The following is a 16,267-nucleotide window of genomic DNA, read 5'->3' on the forward strand; positions in this document are numbered from 1 at the left end:
ATTGGCTGACGGTTTTGTGAACATGCTTGTGATTCTCTGCAAGGGCAATGACGTCATCAACCAATCAGCGGCCTCGCTGACTTAGCGCGCCTCTAACTACCACCTAAAGTTTGCTTTGTGAATCTGACGCTAACGTTGGTCGCTAAATCAATAGTGCGTAGTTATGTTAGTTTGTAGTTAGTGAGTATGCTTGTGAATTCTTGACTGTTGTCACTCTGCTTGCCGCTGGAGAAGAAGAGAGGCCAGCTAGGAGGAGGCGAAGGTTCTGGACATGCCAGCTGTGTGTGGAGAAGCCACTTCGCGGAGAACATAAGGTTCTTATGGAGGCAGAGTTGTTCAATGGAGAAGCGTTCAACGCAGCTTACCGGATGACCCCTGCCACCTTTGATGAACTCCTGGAGCTAGTCGCCCCTCACGTCGAGAAGCAGGTCACAACGTTCAGGGACCCTGTTGGTGTACCTGAGCGCTTGGGAATAACACTAAGGTATGTTGATCGTGAATCCTATACATAATAGTGGTATGAACCAGCACTCATGCTCGTGTCCCGTGTAGTTTTCGACATCAGCCTCAAAATGGCCCTAAACTTACTTGATATTCACTGAAATTCCCCCACCTCCTCATGCTCGCTTCACTAGCCACCCTCCTCCAAAACTCATGGACGTATTTTGCCCTCTACTATCCATAAACCTTCCAAAGTTGCAGGCCTGTTCACAAAATATGTGACAGTAAGGCTGCACTGACATGAGTGCTGATTGCCTGCCCACTTCAGTAATAAGAGTGGAAACAGTCTTATATTTCTGTTGTGTTGAATTAGGTTATCTATCTACCTGTGATTTTATGCTGAACATTCTGTTTACCAGATTAAATTGCCCCACTCACAAAGGTGCCATTTGCTCTCAGCTTGCCACTTTGTGGTTCAATTCATTACCTAACATAATAAATTAATACAAACTAACATTTTGTTTGCCAAAATCACTGTTGGCCTGAAATGGAATGATACTGTCATTTTTAATCAACATATAAAGTATAAAGGGTACCCTAGACTAATAGAATATTCTTTTCTGACAGATATTTGGCTACAGGCATGAGCCAGAGGGATGTTGCCCACTATTTCTGCGTGGGGAGGTCAACCGTGTGCAAGATCATATGAGAAGTGTGCCAGGCCATATGGGAGGTAGTTGGTCCCCTCTGCATGCCTAAGCCAACTCCTGAGGACTGGACGAGGATCGCTGAGGAATTCAACGATAGATGGAACTTTCCTCATTGTCTGGGTATGTTTTGAGAAATTCCTCAGTTAAGAATTTTCTTTACATTAAACCAGTATCTGTTGTTCTGTTATGTCATTCTTTCAATGTATGTCTTTACACTTGATACTGAATAAGTCGACACTAATGTTTTATTATGTAGCTACCATAAGACCTTAAAATTCTGCAATTTAAAGTAAGTCAGAAATGGGTGTAAAAGTAAAGGCAACACGTCACTCCGGCCGGTCACTACAGCCCCCCCACCTGGTCACTCCAGCCTCCCCACCTGGTCACTCCAGCCTCCCCACCTGGTCACTCCAGCCTATCAACCAGTTTGAAAGAGTGATTGGGAGAATCAAGGAAGAACCACTGGTCGCAACATCAGTTTATTGATGAAGGTTTTGACCTGCAGTTAAATATTGGAGTCAATTAATAATATTAAAAATATCATATACAAAATATATTTAAAAAAAGTAGAATAAAATACAAGTTAAGTTCCCACTTTTCATGCTGTTGGTCCTGCCAAGTGTGTGCGTGCCTTGAGCAGTTGTTAAGTTGTCATCTCGTGCTCTTCGTATTTCTGCCATAAGGGAAATATTTGCACCTGTTGCTTGTGGTAAGCCTGGGGGCTGGAGTGACTGGAAAGCAACGTAATTCTCTAAAGGATGAACTACAGAGTACCAGTATGAATTAGCAAGTTAAATGTGTATAGCTAATCTGTCTGCTATGGTCGACTGTCACCCAAGCCTAACAACAGTTGTATTCTGCTGGGCTTTGTTTTATCCCCCATTCTATATATGGTGTTCATCAACGATCTTTCCATAACTATAAATGTTCTATCCACACAGCTATTTTGGATTGAGTGGAGTCAAAGGCTCTCATTAATTTAATTAACTCCTTTCTTTGTTTCTTATTAGTTTATTGCACTTGAGTTGTTTCCTTTTCTAAAAAGAAAAACTTTTCTCCAAAACAGGTGCAGCAGATGGCAAGCACGTCCAGATTAAAAAACCGGACCTGTCCGGCTCCTCATACTTCAATCACAAGAGGACCTTCAGCACGATCCTGATGGCTGTAGCAGATGCCTCGTATCGGTTCATTTTCCTGGATACTGGATCCAGTGTTCGGGATTGCGCTGGAGGATGGCACCCTGTCCCTTCCACAGGCTCAAAACAGAGGTTTGCCATATGTGTTTGTGGGAGATGAGGCATTTCCTCTAAAACCCCACCTCATGCGGCCTTACCCTGGGAGTAACCTGCCAGAAAACAAAGCGGTTTTCAATTACCGATTGAGACGTGCACGGAGGGTTGTTGAGAGTGCCTTCGGCATAATGGTGACGAAGTGGCGCATCCTCCGGCAACCCATCATTGGCAAATCAGAAACAATTGACACACTAGTGAAAGCAATTGGTGTGCTACACAATTTCATGAGGGACAGGGAGGGGGTACCAACAGCCCTTGACATGGGAGGGGAAAATATGTGCCTGTCAGATGTGACTGGGAGATTGGGTGCCAATATGTATGCATCCGAGGCAGAAAACATCAGGGGCTCCTTCACAAACTACTTCAATTCCCACCCCGGCAGTCTCCCATTTCAAAATGAAATAGTTAACAGGGGGCGATTTCAGTAGGCTGGCAGCTTGTTGCTCTATCTAGATTTTCAAAGCCCTGCTCCCTCACGGATGAGCCACCAATATTCCCTCTGAGGTCACTGTTGGCGGCATAGGTTGGGCCTGCAGCACCCCCTCATACTCTGCCAACAATACTATATCATATGTAAACTTACTGTATCATATACAAACAGGCCTGCCACCAGTGACACTACTGTACCTCTCACTTTCAGCCTTGAACCTAACTATTTCATTTTCATTTCTTTCTCATTCCTGTCTGTCCATATTATGTTAAGAAAGCCATGGTGACACCCACCTGTACAACCACAACAACTCACCCTAAACTCAAGTAATAATTGCTGACTCAATTGTATGAACCCTTGTATATTATAATATATAATAATCTTTCAAAACTGAAATATTTTGTATTTTCCTTTATTTTTTTTTTTTTCTGGGAGTTCAGAGTTAGTTTTGAAATAATATTTATTGAATGAATGATGAAGTAGTAAGTAGTAAGTGGACACAACAACAACAAATCCACGGACTTAATAAACAAAAAAGAAAAATAATTGGATTATCATTGTGCAGGTGATAAAGGTGCTGCTGGCAGATAGTATGAGTTGTGTGTAGAGGAGTGAGTTAAATAGAGAATTAAGTACAGTTATCTAAAAAAATAAAGATCAATTTAAGCCAGAATATAATAATAAAACGATATACATCCATTTACATTTGTTTTTGTTTTGTACACCTTTTCATTGACAAAGGTAATGATTTCAGTGACAGCTTGTGCCATTTCAGTGGTGTCTTTGATGCTGAGCAGAGCACTTGTTACATATTGTCCAGCGGATTGTGCTGGTCCGGGCAACTCTTGTTGTTTGGCAGAGAGTGCCTTCACAAGGTCTGCTTGCCAAGGGTGGGGCACCGAATACATTTTCTTGCGTGCTGGCAACGCTTTACGGGTTACCTGCTTTCGGGCACCGGACACCGCAGATGGCAGGGCAGTCGGTCCTGTCCCATTATCGTCTTCACTGATTAATCTGGCAAAGAAGGCAAACACACAAAAATGAACAGGAAAATATTGCAAAGGTGCACACTAATCCTACTGTAATCCAGCCTTTAAGTTAGTAAAATGTAGAGGGTTGCCTGATACAAAGAAATGTTGGTTACCTAGATTGACCCTTCAAAAACATTTTAAGGAATAGGATTTGAAATTGTTAGGTTAACTAACATCCCTGGCATACTGTAGAAGCCTCATTAAGACAATTTTATCACCTAATATGTCAAAACAAACCCTACAGAAGATACCTTTGAATGAATAATATGGGAACATTGCCAAAATATGGGTACAAAAATTATTGCATGTATACAGCAAGTGTTGAAATCAGAATACAGAAAAAGGAAGTTCATTCTAGACTTTGCCAGTGAATGAAATGAAGGAATGAAGATGTGTGTTAACTCTAGTAGCATCAGGGATTTGGATAGGATAGAGATGTGTTTGAGTCGAAAGTTGGATGTAGCAGGGCTGCAGAGAGGGGTGGAGGCATGCAGCTACCAAGTTCAGTGGAGCAGTTTGCAAGAAAAAAAAAAAAATTATATATATATATATATATATATATATATATATATATATATATATATATATATATATATATATATATATATATATATATATATGTGTGTGTGTGTGTGTGTGTGTGTGTGTGTGTGTATATATATATATATATATATATATATATATATATATATATATATATATATATATATAGAGAGAGAGAGAGACTTACATAGAAAATCAGACCACACAGACCCCATGGTCCAGACTTGGTGGTCTGTCCTTAAACCTAAGTGATTTTACATTAATCAGAAGACTCCAAAACGTTGCATTTCTACTCTAGTTGATATTAAGCTGAAGGAAGTGACGCGTCGAGCTTATTTTTGAAGGAGTCAATCGTGTTACACTGGACCACTGATGGTGGAAGCTTATTCCATTCTCGCACTACAACGTTGGTGAAGAAAAATTTGGTGCAGTCTGAATTTACTTGTCTACATCTGAGTTTTACGCCATTGTTCCTCGTGCGCAAAGTGTCATCGATCATAAACAATGTTGACCTGTCTACATTCGTGAAGCCATTAAGTATTTTAAAACATTCGATCAGTTTTCCTCGGAGGCGATGTTTCTCAAGAGAGAACATGTTAAGGGTAGAAAGCCTTTCTTCGTAGGATTTGTTGCGCAAGGAAGGGATCATTTTCGTTGCCCGACGCTGAACACCTTCTAATTTAGCAATATCCTTTGCATGGTGGGGAGACCAAAACTGTACCGCATATTCCAAGTGGGGTCTGACTAAACTGTTGTAGAGCGGGAGTATTACATCTTTATTCTTGAATACAAAGTTTCTTTTAATGAAGCCCAACATTCTGTTCGCTTTATTTGCTGCATCGATGCATTGCTGTGAGAATTTGAGGTTTGACGCGATTTTGACCCCCAAGTCCTTGACGCATTGAACGCTTTTGAGTTTAACGCCGCGCATTTCGTATTCGAACTTCTTATTCCTCGTTCCAACTTGAAGGACCTGGCACTTGTCTACGTTAAAGGGCATCTCCCATCTATCCGACCAAGATGAAATTTTGTGCAAATCCTCTTGGAGGCTTTGCCTGTCTTCGTCAGTGAGAACCGAGTTACCAATCTTTGTGTCGTCTGCAAATTTACTTATTATTAAGTCCAACATCCACGTCGTTGATGTAAATAATGAAGAGCACTGGGCCAAGAACCGAGCCCTGAGGGACTCCACTAGTGACAGGCACCCACTCTGAGTTAAATCCGTCAATCACTACTCTTTGTTGTCTGTTGCTCAACCAATTCGCGATCCATTGAGAGAGAGAGAGAGAGAGAGAGAGAGAGAGAGAGAGAGAGAGAGAGAGAGAGAGAGAGAGAGAGAGAGAGAGAGATTGTTAATACTTACACAATATAGTACATACAGTATTATTTCACAGTACAAACATATGTAGTTATACAAATTTACATGATGCCTCCCTACATCCTACATTGTCACTATGTAAAATTATCTCCCTCCTGCCCTTCCGCAAAAATCTTGACACATTAGGTTATTTAAATTTGAAAGGAAATTAATGAGGTGTAATTTTAGTAGATAATTACGTGAACATGCATTAATTAATTTTCTTCAACTTTGCAAGCTCTGTACTCTGTAGTCTGCACCCTTGACCCTCACGGGGTCAAGACGTGTCACTTGGCGCTCCCCATAGCAGCCACGGGGTCAGTTTGTTGACCCTTTTTCTTTTTCTTTTTCTCTTTCTTCTCCTTCGCTCCCCATTCCCCCGCCTCTTCCCATTGTTTTCAAGGTACTCATTATTACAAAGAACACTCGAGAAATGTTGTGACACTATACAGACATAATACAGTGAGTGCAGTGGTTAGTGGTGCTGGAAGGGTAGTGAGAGCTGTGTCGCCAACACAACACCGAGGACACGCTCAAGCTCCGGAGGACGAAATCACCCAGCAGCTGAGGAAGGTCAGTTCAGGTGGCAGGCAGTGAGGCAGCCTCGTCACTCAGGTCTGGAGCAAGATGTACGGCAACTTCATCAACTCTGTGCACTTGTTCCGATAAACCGGCCAGCAACCACCACCTGTGTCTCGCCGGCCCAGGCTTAGCACTTCCTTACTAAGCCTGGGTATCCCTGAGTGACCTCCCAGATACTGTCCACCTGCATCCCTCTGGGACCTGTCACCTGAACCCAGCATCCTACCTGAGGATTAACATCGCACTTGACCTCACCGCCATCTGGAAGAATCCGTCCCTTCGCCTCCCCGGCACCACCCCCACTGCACTCCATCCCACCCAACCCCTCCCATCACTCCTACCTTTCCCAGAGACAAGTCTGACCCCTGTTTCCCATCCCCCTTCTCTTTTTGTACTTGTTCTCGTTAGCGAAATTTATTTAAATGTATTTATAAAATGTAAATTTTCAGCCAGACGGCTGCCGTATACCTGAATAAACCGTATATTATTATTATTATTATTATTATTATTATTATTATTATTATTATTATTATTATTATTATTATTACAACACACACACACACACACACACACACACACATATATATATATATATATATATATATATATATATATATATATATATATATATATATATATATATATACATATATATATATATAGTGCTGAATGAAAAAAACTAACATGCTATACTCACATCTCTATGGGATCTATGAGGTCCGGTGTTGGGGATGGTGTGTTGATGGGTGACGATGAAGATGATGTCTCTGTTTGTTGAGACCTCGCTGGCCCGAGCTGGAAACTGTTGCCCCCTTTGAAAAATATATGGATTGAATGAAGCACAACAGCAGTGTTTATGACAAATAATAACCTGGTCATTGATATCATAGTGCCTTCAACAATCGCCTCCGAAACACACTACATTTATGAAAGGTTTTATGAAAGTCTACTCAAAAGAGCGGGATAGCATTATAGCCATTTTATGTCCTCAGTGTGACCCTTTCAAGGCCTCTTTTTACTTAGACTGCTTCCACAAGGGTTCTGACTCAGCACATGCCTCTAAAATTGTTTACAACACTTACGAACGATGGTCTACACCGCGGTGCAGCAGGGAATCCAATAATGGGTACAATTCCTATTTTATTTTTGGCACAGCCTCTGCCCCTGACCCACTGGGGAGTGGCCTCTCCTTAACCCTCCTTGTACGGACATAGCGGTCTCGGAGGCATTGCCAGCGTTTCCTGCACTGTTCCTCTGTAAGGAAAACAAAAATACGTAAGGGGTGTTAATTAATGTACTAATTAGTTTGCCGAAGCATAAGTACACACTTTGTTTTCATGCCTTACTGGTTAAGACTTATGGGTTCCCTCTATTCCATTTTCACATTTCACCTCCACTTATCGAACTCTTTTGAGGCCTAACTTTCTTCTATCCAACAACAACTGCGCGGGGGAGAAGAACTGGCGGAGACGATACAGAACGCCCAACCTCGAGGAAGCTGATTTAGCAAGAGAGGAGATGTGAAGTTTCCAGTTGAGATTTTGAGTTAAGGATAGACCGAGGATGTTTAGTGTTGAAGAAGGTGACAGCTGAGTGTTGTCGAAGAATAGGGGATAGGTGTTTGGAAGATTGTGTCCAGTTGATAAGTGGAGAAATTGAGTTTTTGAGGCATTGAAAGAGACAAGGTTCCTTCTGCCCCAATCGGAAATGATAGCAAGGTCTGAGGTTAAGCGTTCTGCAGCCTCCAGTCTGGAGTCGTGTACTTCCTGTTGTGATGGTCTTCTATTGAAAGAAATTGAATAATGCAGAGTGGAGTCGTCGGCGTATGAGTGGACAGGACAGTTTGTTACGGAAAGAAGATCATTGATGAATAACAGGAAGAGAGTGGGTGATAGGACAGAGCCCTGTGGAATGCCACTGTTGATAGGTTTAGGGGAAGAGCAGTGACCGTCTACCACCGCATAGAACGGCCGGAAAGGAAACTGGAGATAAAGGAACAGAGGGAGGGATAGAATCCGAAAGAGGGCAGTTTAGAAAGCAAAGACTGGTGCCAGACTCTATCGAAGGCTTTCAATATGTCTAGCACAACAGAGAAAGTTTCACCGAAACGGCTAAGAGAGGATGACCAAGAGTCAGTTAAGAGAGCAAGAAGATCGCCAGTAGAACGCCCCTTGCGGAATCCATACTGGCGATCAGATAGAAGGTTAGAAGTGGAAGGGTGCTTTTGAATCTTCCGGTTAAGGATTGATTCAAAAGCTTTAGATAGACAGGAAAGTAAAGCTATAGGGTGGTAGTTTGAAGGATTGGAACGGTCACCCTTCTTAGGCACAGGCTGTACAAAGGCATATATATATACATATATATATATATATATATATATATATATATATATATATATATATATATATATATATATATATATATATATATATATATATATATATATATATACTAAAATAAAAAATAGCTGTTCCTCAATTTCATCCTTCATAAGAATAATATACATACCATTCATGTTTAGTCTTGTGGCTATTTCGCGCCATGAATTGCGTTTCATGACTACATCTTTATAATCTTCATGGCCCATGTCATAGAGCCAGGGGTACTGCCCCACTGCGTCGACCAGGGCTTCGTCCTGCTCTATGGGCCACATTCTGTAGGTAATATAGTAGTAGTAATAGTTTATTGTTGACTGTACAACAAGGGAGGAGGTTGGTACCTGCCAGCCTCCCCCTAGACAATAAGAAAATAAAATGAGGGAACTGAGGAGTACATTGCTAAGTAAAGCACTAGATGAGAATGAATACAGAGATAGAGTAAGTCCTGATTTAAAAGAGAATACTGCAGAAATCACAGCCTTGTATTGCATGGCAGTACTTCAGGCTGCCACACACTGCATCACCACCTTGGAGCAAACTTAGGGTGTTCCTTGAGGATGGCAGGGAGGACATCATGATCCAGGAGCCAAAAAAGGCAGTCCCGTGGTTTAAATTTAGCAATGAGAGGGCATTCAATGACATAGTGTTGCAGGGTGTGGCCCCTCGGCCTGGCACACATAGCGTGCAGCAGTTACTAACCTCCCAGTAGTACCTATAGCCTAGCCCAAGGTGCATTGCTACCACATCCTGAGCTGCCCTGTGTCGCCCATAGGGGTAAACAGTGCTGGGAGGAAAATACTGTTACGTTATGTTTATTCAGTTACAATGATTCAACGGGTGATTTGTTTTGAATATTGTCTGAAAGGAGTGCATGGTTACTTGAAAATTTTATAAGTATATGGCCATAATATTTAATAAACACTTGATGATAAACATTTGTATACCGGCTTCAAATGAAGTTTATTATGCACAGGCAGTCCTTAAGTTTATCAGAGACACGCCAGTCCTCGTCGACGGACCGACTCGGTCGGCTAGATTTCGATCGCCGATAGAGTCGGTCTGTCGGCACCCTGCTACGGGCCGTCTTCCCCATTCCCAACCCGTCCCCATCCCCATACGCGGGACTGGGGTATGGACAAGCCGCCCCGTGCCCTTCCCATCCCCGTGACAGATATGAGGGACCAATCCGCACGTCATAATAATGTTGGCAGCACTTTCAAACCAATAATTACAGAAAACGAAATAAATAATGCATTTTTTACACACCATTTTATTCATATACATTATATATCATAAAACAAAACAATAGCGTTGTTGATCTACAAGTAAATAACAAGTAACGCGGGTAAGTTAATTTATGACACAGGTTGGTATCCATGACTCGTCACACCTGGGCAGCCACACTGGGGTTGCCAGGTCGTGTCATTTATGCCATTTTTGTCTTAAATCAAGGTGGTCGCCAAGAAGTGCTATTTTTTATGGTATATGTTAAGTATTCCCATAATAATGCTATATTTAGTCATCAATCTGCCGTCTTTTGCTATTCTTGGGGACAACTATAAATGAATCTTCAAAAATAACTGTACGTTTACAATCAAATGGAAACACCAGAGTCTTTACAAACTAAAAAATATATATTGACTTTAGCAAAGTTTGCGATATAATATCGGTCATACTGTAGTGCGGCGACGGCCTGATGAACAAGCCTCCCATAACCCACTTAGCCAGTGGGGTACCTCTTTGGCCGACTCGGTAAGGAGTGGCTCTCCCGTCACGCTGGTCGCGGGTTCAATCCTAGGCAGCCGGGGAATACCCTCTCCTTGCTGTGATTAATTTCTCGTGTGTTTCGATACACGCAGAGGACGTGTGGGACCGAGAGAGTAATAGAAAAAAGAGAATAGAAAATCTCGTCATTAAACTGGTGGCATAGCGGTGGGCATCCTATCCTGCGGTTCTGTTGAGTTTCCCCGAAGGGGTAACAGGTAGGATGGCCCATGCTCTCCGAGGATAATAGAAAATGGGAGAGTTGGAGGTATGTCTCTACGGGGACATTGTGAAATTGTGCACCGAAATGGGTCAGTCTAAAGGTCTCAACACACAGAAATTAATCTACATAGGGGGGAAAGCCGTGTAGTGCGGCGACGGCCTGATGAACGAGCCTCCCATAACCCACTTAGCCAGTGGGGTACCTCTTTGGCCGACTCGGTAAGGAGTGGCTCTCCCGTCACGCTGGTCGCGGGTTCAATCCCAGGCAGTCGGGGAATACCCTCTCCTTGTTGTGATTAATTTCTCGTGTGTTTCGATACACGCAGAGGACGTGTGGGACTGAGAGAGTAATAGAAAAAAGAGAATAGAAAATCTCGTCATTAAAATACAAAGATTCTGATGCTTTTCAATATATGTCCTTTTATAATAACAAATAGAACACTATTTACTCATAAAATATACGAAGGAAAAGCCGAAGATGTCCTGCTCTTTACCCCGCGGAGTCAACACTTTTCCCACCCCATCCGCACCCTTACGGGGTAGCGTAAAACAACCCCAACCACATGGGGACACTTTACACTACGGTTTATGGCCACGGGTAAGGGATGGGGATGGGATGGGAATGGGGAAGTCAAACACTATGGCCGTAAGCCCGTGCTCCCCCGCGCAGGGAGGGAGCATATTTACCCTCTTAACGGGCCGTCTTCGGACAAGGGCCCGTTCCCTTTGTGATAGTAGGGGTAAATCTTTAACAATTTCTTAGGTTTATCAGCTAATAATACCAGAATCCTATATGAATTGTAGTAACATACCTGATATAATCTGGAGGGCTGCTAATAGTTGTCTGGGCAGTGTGAAGTAGTGAACTCAACTGGAGTGGGTAGGCGCAATTCGGGAGTGGCTGAGTGGGTGCGGCGATGTGCGGTGGTGCCACACTTCAAGTTCTCAACAAAAGATATTTATCGCCAAACGAAATAGATGTACATAATGCAAATGTATCTAAATTATTATTATATTGAAATGTATGTATATGTTATTTTGTATCTAAATACTTCCATTTCATATTTTCATGATATGTAAAATATTCTACATCACTGGACGGGCCACCACTGCCGCCATCACCGACCGAAAAGTTGACTTGAATTCATCTCTTGACGGCCAACGGAGCTCCGCACGCGGGCCCGGGGCGGGCCCCGGTTCCCACTGTCCCCGCCGTCGATGACGTCACTGACGGTCGACGGGACCCTGAAAACGGAATAGTGGGAACCCCGCCTAAGCGTAGCCCTGTACAGTCTCACAAAGCTTTTTAATACATTAAGAGTTGCTGGAAGGATGAATTCAGACATACAGTACCACCATCCTCGCTGTTTCTAGAACGACACTCTGTACATATAAATACAACTCGTACAGAGTGTCGGTCTAGAAAAGCGGGGATGGTGGTAGTGGTACTGTATGTCTGATTCAGCCTTCCAGCAACTCTTAATTACGATTAAAAAGTTTTGTGAGACTGTACAGGTCTACGCTTACTGGTCTGAGCATGCACAGTTCACGAGAGACCAGTGTTTGTAAACAAAAGCGCCAGCTTTTGACGGTGGGGACGACAAATAACACAACACGGTTCAGGCGTTTCTAGTATTACCGTCCATATGTACGTGTCAACGTGTGGTTTTCAGGTTTTGTAAGTTTTCTAAAATACAGATAATGAGAATTTGAATTCATCTATGTATTTTATTTGAAATATCAATATAGTATCGTTTTCGCCTATCGGACTTATCGCTAGCTAGTATCGGAACTGTGGATTTATATCGGTATCGGTTATCGCCTATATTTGTGTCTCCAGTTAACGAATATCGGTTATCACCGATCAGGTTTTCCATTATCAGTTATCGGTTATCGGGAATAAGATTTTCTGTTATCGTGCCCAGCTATGAAGCTTAGCCAGGCGTCCTCTACATTACCGTCATCTGATAGTTGCATTTCTATCAGTTTTCGTCGAATTTCTACGAAGTTAGCTCTTTTGAAATCGGGCACCTTCACTTTATTTTCAGTCACTGATGTTTGAGCTCTAATGTCGACGCGGATTAATTTATTATCGCAAGAACCGAGGTGTTCTTATACCGTGACATTACTGACTAGGTTATCTTGGGTCGTTATAACAAGGTCTAGTATGTTATTTTGTCGAGTTGGTTCAGAAACCATTTGGCTTAGATAATTTTCTTCTAAAAATTCGATCATTCTATGTGAGTCGCCTTCTGTACCTGACAATGTCGCCCAGTCGATATGGGGGAGGTTAAAGTCTCCTAATATCAGTGCGTCGCTGTTATTAAGTGACTGCCTTAAAACGCTATACATTTCAAGATCGGCATCGAGTGATTGCCCCGGAGGCCTGTAGGTGACATATATTTAAATTGACCTTTGCAATGTTTACTCGCACGCACAAATGTTCAACGTTACTGTATCCTGGTGTTCTGTCAGTGGGTTGCAAATAGCTTTTGACAAAAAGGGCGACACCACCACCTCTACGGCTTACACGATCTTTATTGAAGAGTCTGTAGCCATCTATGTTGTATTCTGTACTTAAATCAATATTTGTGGTGTCGATAAATGTTTCAGTTATAGCAATTACGTCAAAATTTTCTATCTGAGCAAGACATCTTAGTTCATCAAACTTGTTTCTTAGGCTACGCGCATTGAAACTAAGGACTCTTAGGTTATCTTGAGGCTTGGTAATAGAGGTGGAGGTACTGGCGGGTTCAAGGTTACGAGTTTGTTGTGATGCATGGCGTCTGTTTACACGGGCGGGGTGGAGGGACGTGGCTGAGAGTCGTTTTTGCCACGTCCCTCCACCCCGCCCGTGTAAATAGACGCCATTCATCGCAACAAACTCGTAACCTTGAACCCGCCAGTACCTCCACCTCTATTACCAAGCCTCAAGATAACCTAAGAGTCATTAGTTTCAATGCGCGTAGCCTAAGAAACAAGTTTGATGAACTGAGATGTCTTGCTCTGACAGAAAATTTTGACGTAAGAGCACATCCGGAGACTCACTATTTATGTCTCGTTCCAGTAAATAATTCTCATTTCGTCGCTGGAGTTGGTCACGTCAACACACACACACACACACACACACACACACACACACGCTCGCTCCGCCCCCGCCCACACACACGCCCAGCAGACATGAAGACACGTCCCTGCTCCCTGCTGCTGCTGCTGGCGGCGTCTCTGAGCCAGGGAACTCAGAGATGCACCGAGGATGCCATAGTGCTCAGAGTAGGGGAGGCCCGCATCACGGCCAACAACGGAACATGGAATTTTGGTGGTGATTTTTTCAAGACCATGTACCTGTGGCCCGAGGAAGGCTTCAGGGGCGTGGGTCTCCAGGCTCTCACGGACACCGCCACAGGACCGGTGAGCCTGGCCGCGTGGTTCCCCGAGGACATCTTCCCCGACGTCACCAAAGCCGCCTGGTGGGAGTTGGAGGTGTATGTGATTCGCTGGAGTGACCGTGTGAGGTTCGATGTACGTCTTGGTGATAGTTGGAAGATGTGTTTCTCTTTGGTCACCATTGACAAGCTACAGAGTGTGGCAGTGGTGGGTTACGGGGCCTCTAGATGGAGACACGACACACCACCACCTGGCTGCCACTATCAAGGACTTAACCCACTGACCCAGCTACAAACAACTACTTGCACGGCGCCCTTAATCATCACACTAGCCACTCCGCCCACTCCACCAGCCACTCCGCCCACTCGACCAGCCACTCCGCCCACTCCACCAGCCACTCCGCCCACTCCACCCACTCCACCAGCCACTCCGCCCACTCCACCCACTCCACCAGCCACTCCGCCCACTCCACCAGCCACTCCGCCCACTCCACCAGGCACTCTGCCGACTCCACCAGCCATTACACCCCCTCCCACGCCATTACCCACTACACCCCAATCCACCCCAGAAGCCACTACATGCCCGCCCATTCTAGTGGAGGTGGCAGAGATGACGGCAGTTTTGACCGTGATAACCGGGGACATGTACCACACACTACAGCGTCTCGAAGCGGATCAAAGTAAGTGTGTGTGTGTGTGTGTGTGTGTGTGTGTGTGTGTGTGTGTGTGTGTGTGTGTGTCAAAAGAAGTGGTTGAGTTCCGTCGGAGCGCGAGTCAACAGGGTAAGAAACGACCGATCCTCGCTACTCTTCCAACAAGAATTTCTCGTGATGCAATACTGGAAAACACTCGTGTGCTGAAAACCTCCGGTGGCCGTTATAACCGCATCTACTTGAAGAAAGATGTGCACCCAAGTGTTAGGGAAGAGTGGAGAAGGTTAAGAAATGTGGAGAAAACCGAACGGGAGAAGCCAGAAAATGTGGGATGTAATGTCCGTTTAGATACGAGAGAAAGGAAAGTTTTTGTAGATGGAGTTGTGGTTGACAGGTGGAGTCTGCAGGGGTTTTAGGGATTCAAAAGGATATCAAAGTAGTTTCATGGAATGTGAACGGGGTTAGACCAAATTGGAAAAATGTGGGGTCAAAAAACTTCTTTTGGAATATGATGTAATTGCTTTGAACGAAATAAGAGCTTCCCTATCTATCACTTTCTCCGGATATGTGGCATTTAGGAGCAGAAAAGTTGCTGCATCCCATAGAGGTGGTACTTTAGTGTTGATTAAGAACTGTCTCTCTAAGTGTGTCAAAAGTGTTGATACAAGTGTTGTGGATCAGGTTTGGATTGAGTTTCAAAACGTACCTAAGTTGTGTTTGGGTTTGTTAACGTTCCCCCGAGTGATTCACCATACTTTTCTCTTGATTCATTCTCCACACTTCGAAACAAGTTACAAAACAGATACCTTGATACCCAGTTTGTAACGCGAGACGTTCAACGGTCTATTGAAATCCCGAACAAAGATATGTATTCCTATCCTATTGTTGAGGATTCTGTGGCTAACGCCATTGAAAACGCTGAAATTTTTTCTACAATATGTATAGATCAATCGCTACTTATTGTTAATAACTTGAAAACTGCAGAAAACCATTTCCCAGGAAAAAAAAAACTCCGGAAGAAAGGTGTTTGGGTGTCAGAGTTAGACGTTTGTGCTGCGTCGCCCGGTATTTTAAACTCTTTTAAGGATTTTAACGTACTGCAGGTTGAGCGTCTCCCATCTGATCATGCCCCGGTGTCATTCACTATGTAGTTCAGGAGAGTACTATGGAGTATATCCTGGGTAGGGCAGCAGCTTTGGGAGATCACGTGATGTGGCAGAACACGTATCTCCAGGAAGCCCGTTTCAAAGGACCGATTAGACTTGACCACGTAGACACAGAAAAACTGTCCGAAACACTGCTTCAGATCAGAGTACCTGACGCCAATGAGGACGTGAATGAAACCTCGAACAGTGTGTCGGATGCTCTTTATGAATGTATTAAAAAATGTAAGTTAACGACAAGAGAGCTAAACAATACTGAAAGTGATGGTCTAACTAGATGGGAAAGACTCCTAAACGATAAAAATTATGCTAATG

General features: G+C 43.5%; 1 protein-coding gene and 1 long non-coding RNA gene across 5 annotated transcripts in view; one reads left to right on the forward strand and one right to left on the reverse strand.

Annotated features, from left to right (window-relative positions):
* LOC126996722 (uncharacterized) overlaps positions 1-16,267 on the forward strand; it is a 28,577-nt gene that overhangs the window by 8,571 nt on the left and 3,739 nt on the right. For 2 of the 3 annotated variants that reach the window (XM_050857468.1, XM_050857469.1), the window contains exon 2: positions 13,818-14,816. In XM_050857468.1, the coding sequence (XP_050713425.1) occupies positions 13,931-14,816 (886 nt within the window). In that variant the 5' untranslated portion in view covers positions 13,818-13,930. Of the gene's footprint in view, positions 1-234; positions 485-1,068; positions 1,272-2,217; positions 2,366-13,817; positions 14,817-16,267 lie in introns of those variants that run through there. The other variant, XR_007751395.1, reaches the window with a different exon arrangement.
* Positions 3,427-14,227, reverse strand: LOC126996725 (uncharacterized). 2 transcript variants are annotated; one of them, XR_007751401.1, is made up of 6 exons: positions 14,096-14,227; positions 11,563-11,995; positions 8,895-9,040; positions 7,469-7,640; positions 7,084-7,198; positions 3,427-3,887 (listed from the first exon to the last, which is right to left on the reverse strand). It is a non-coding gene; the product is annotated as an uncharacterized LOC126996725 (long non-coding RNA). The 2 variants fall into 2 exon arrangements; XR_007751400.1 differs by lacking the exon at positions 11,563-11,995 and having other exon boundaries at positions 14,096-14,218.

Source organism: Eriocheir sinensis, chromosome 11 (genome assembly GCF_024679095.1).
Source record: "Eriocheir sinensis breed Jianghai 21 chromosome 11, ASM2467909v1, whole genome shotgun sequence".
Lineage (NCBI taxonomy): Eukaryota > Metazoa > Arthropoda > Malacostraca > Decapoda > Varunidae > Eriocheir > Eriocheir sinensis.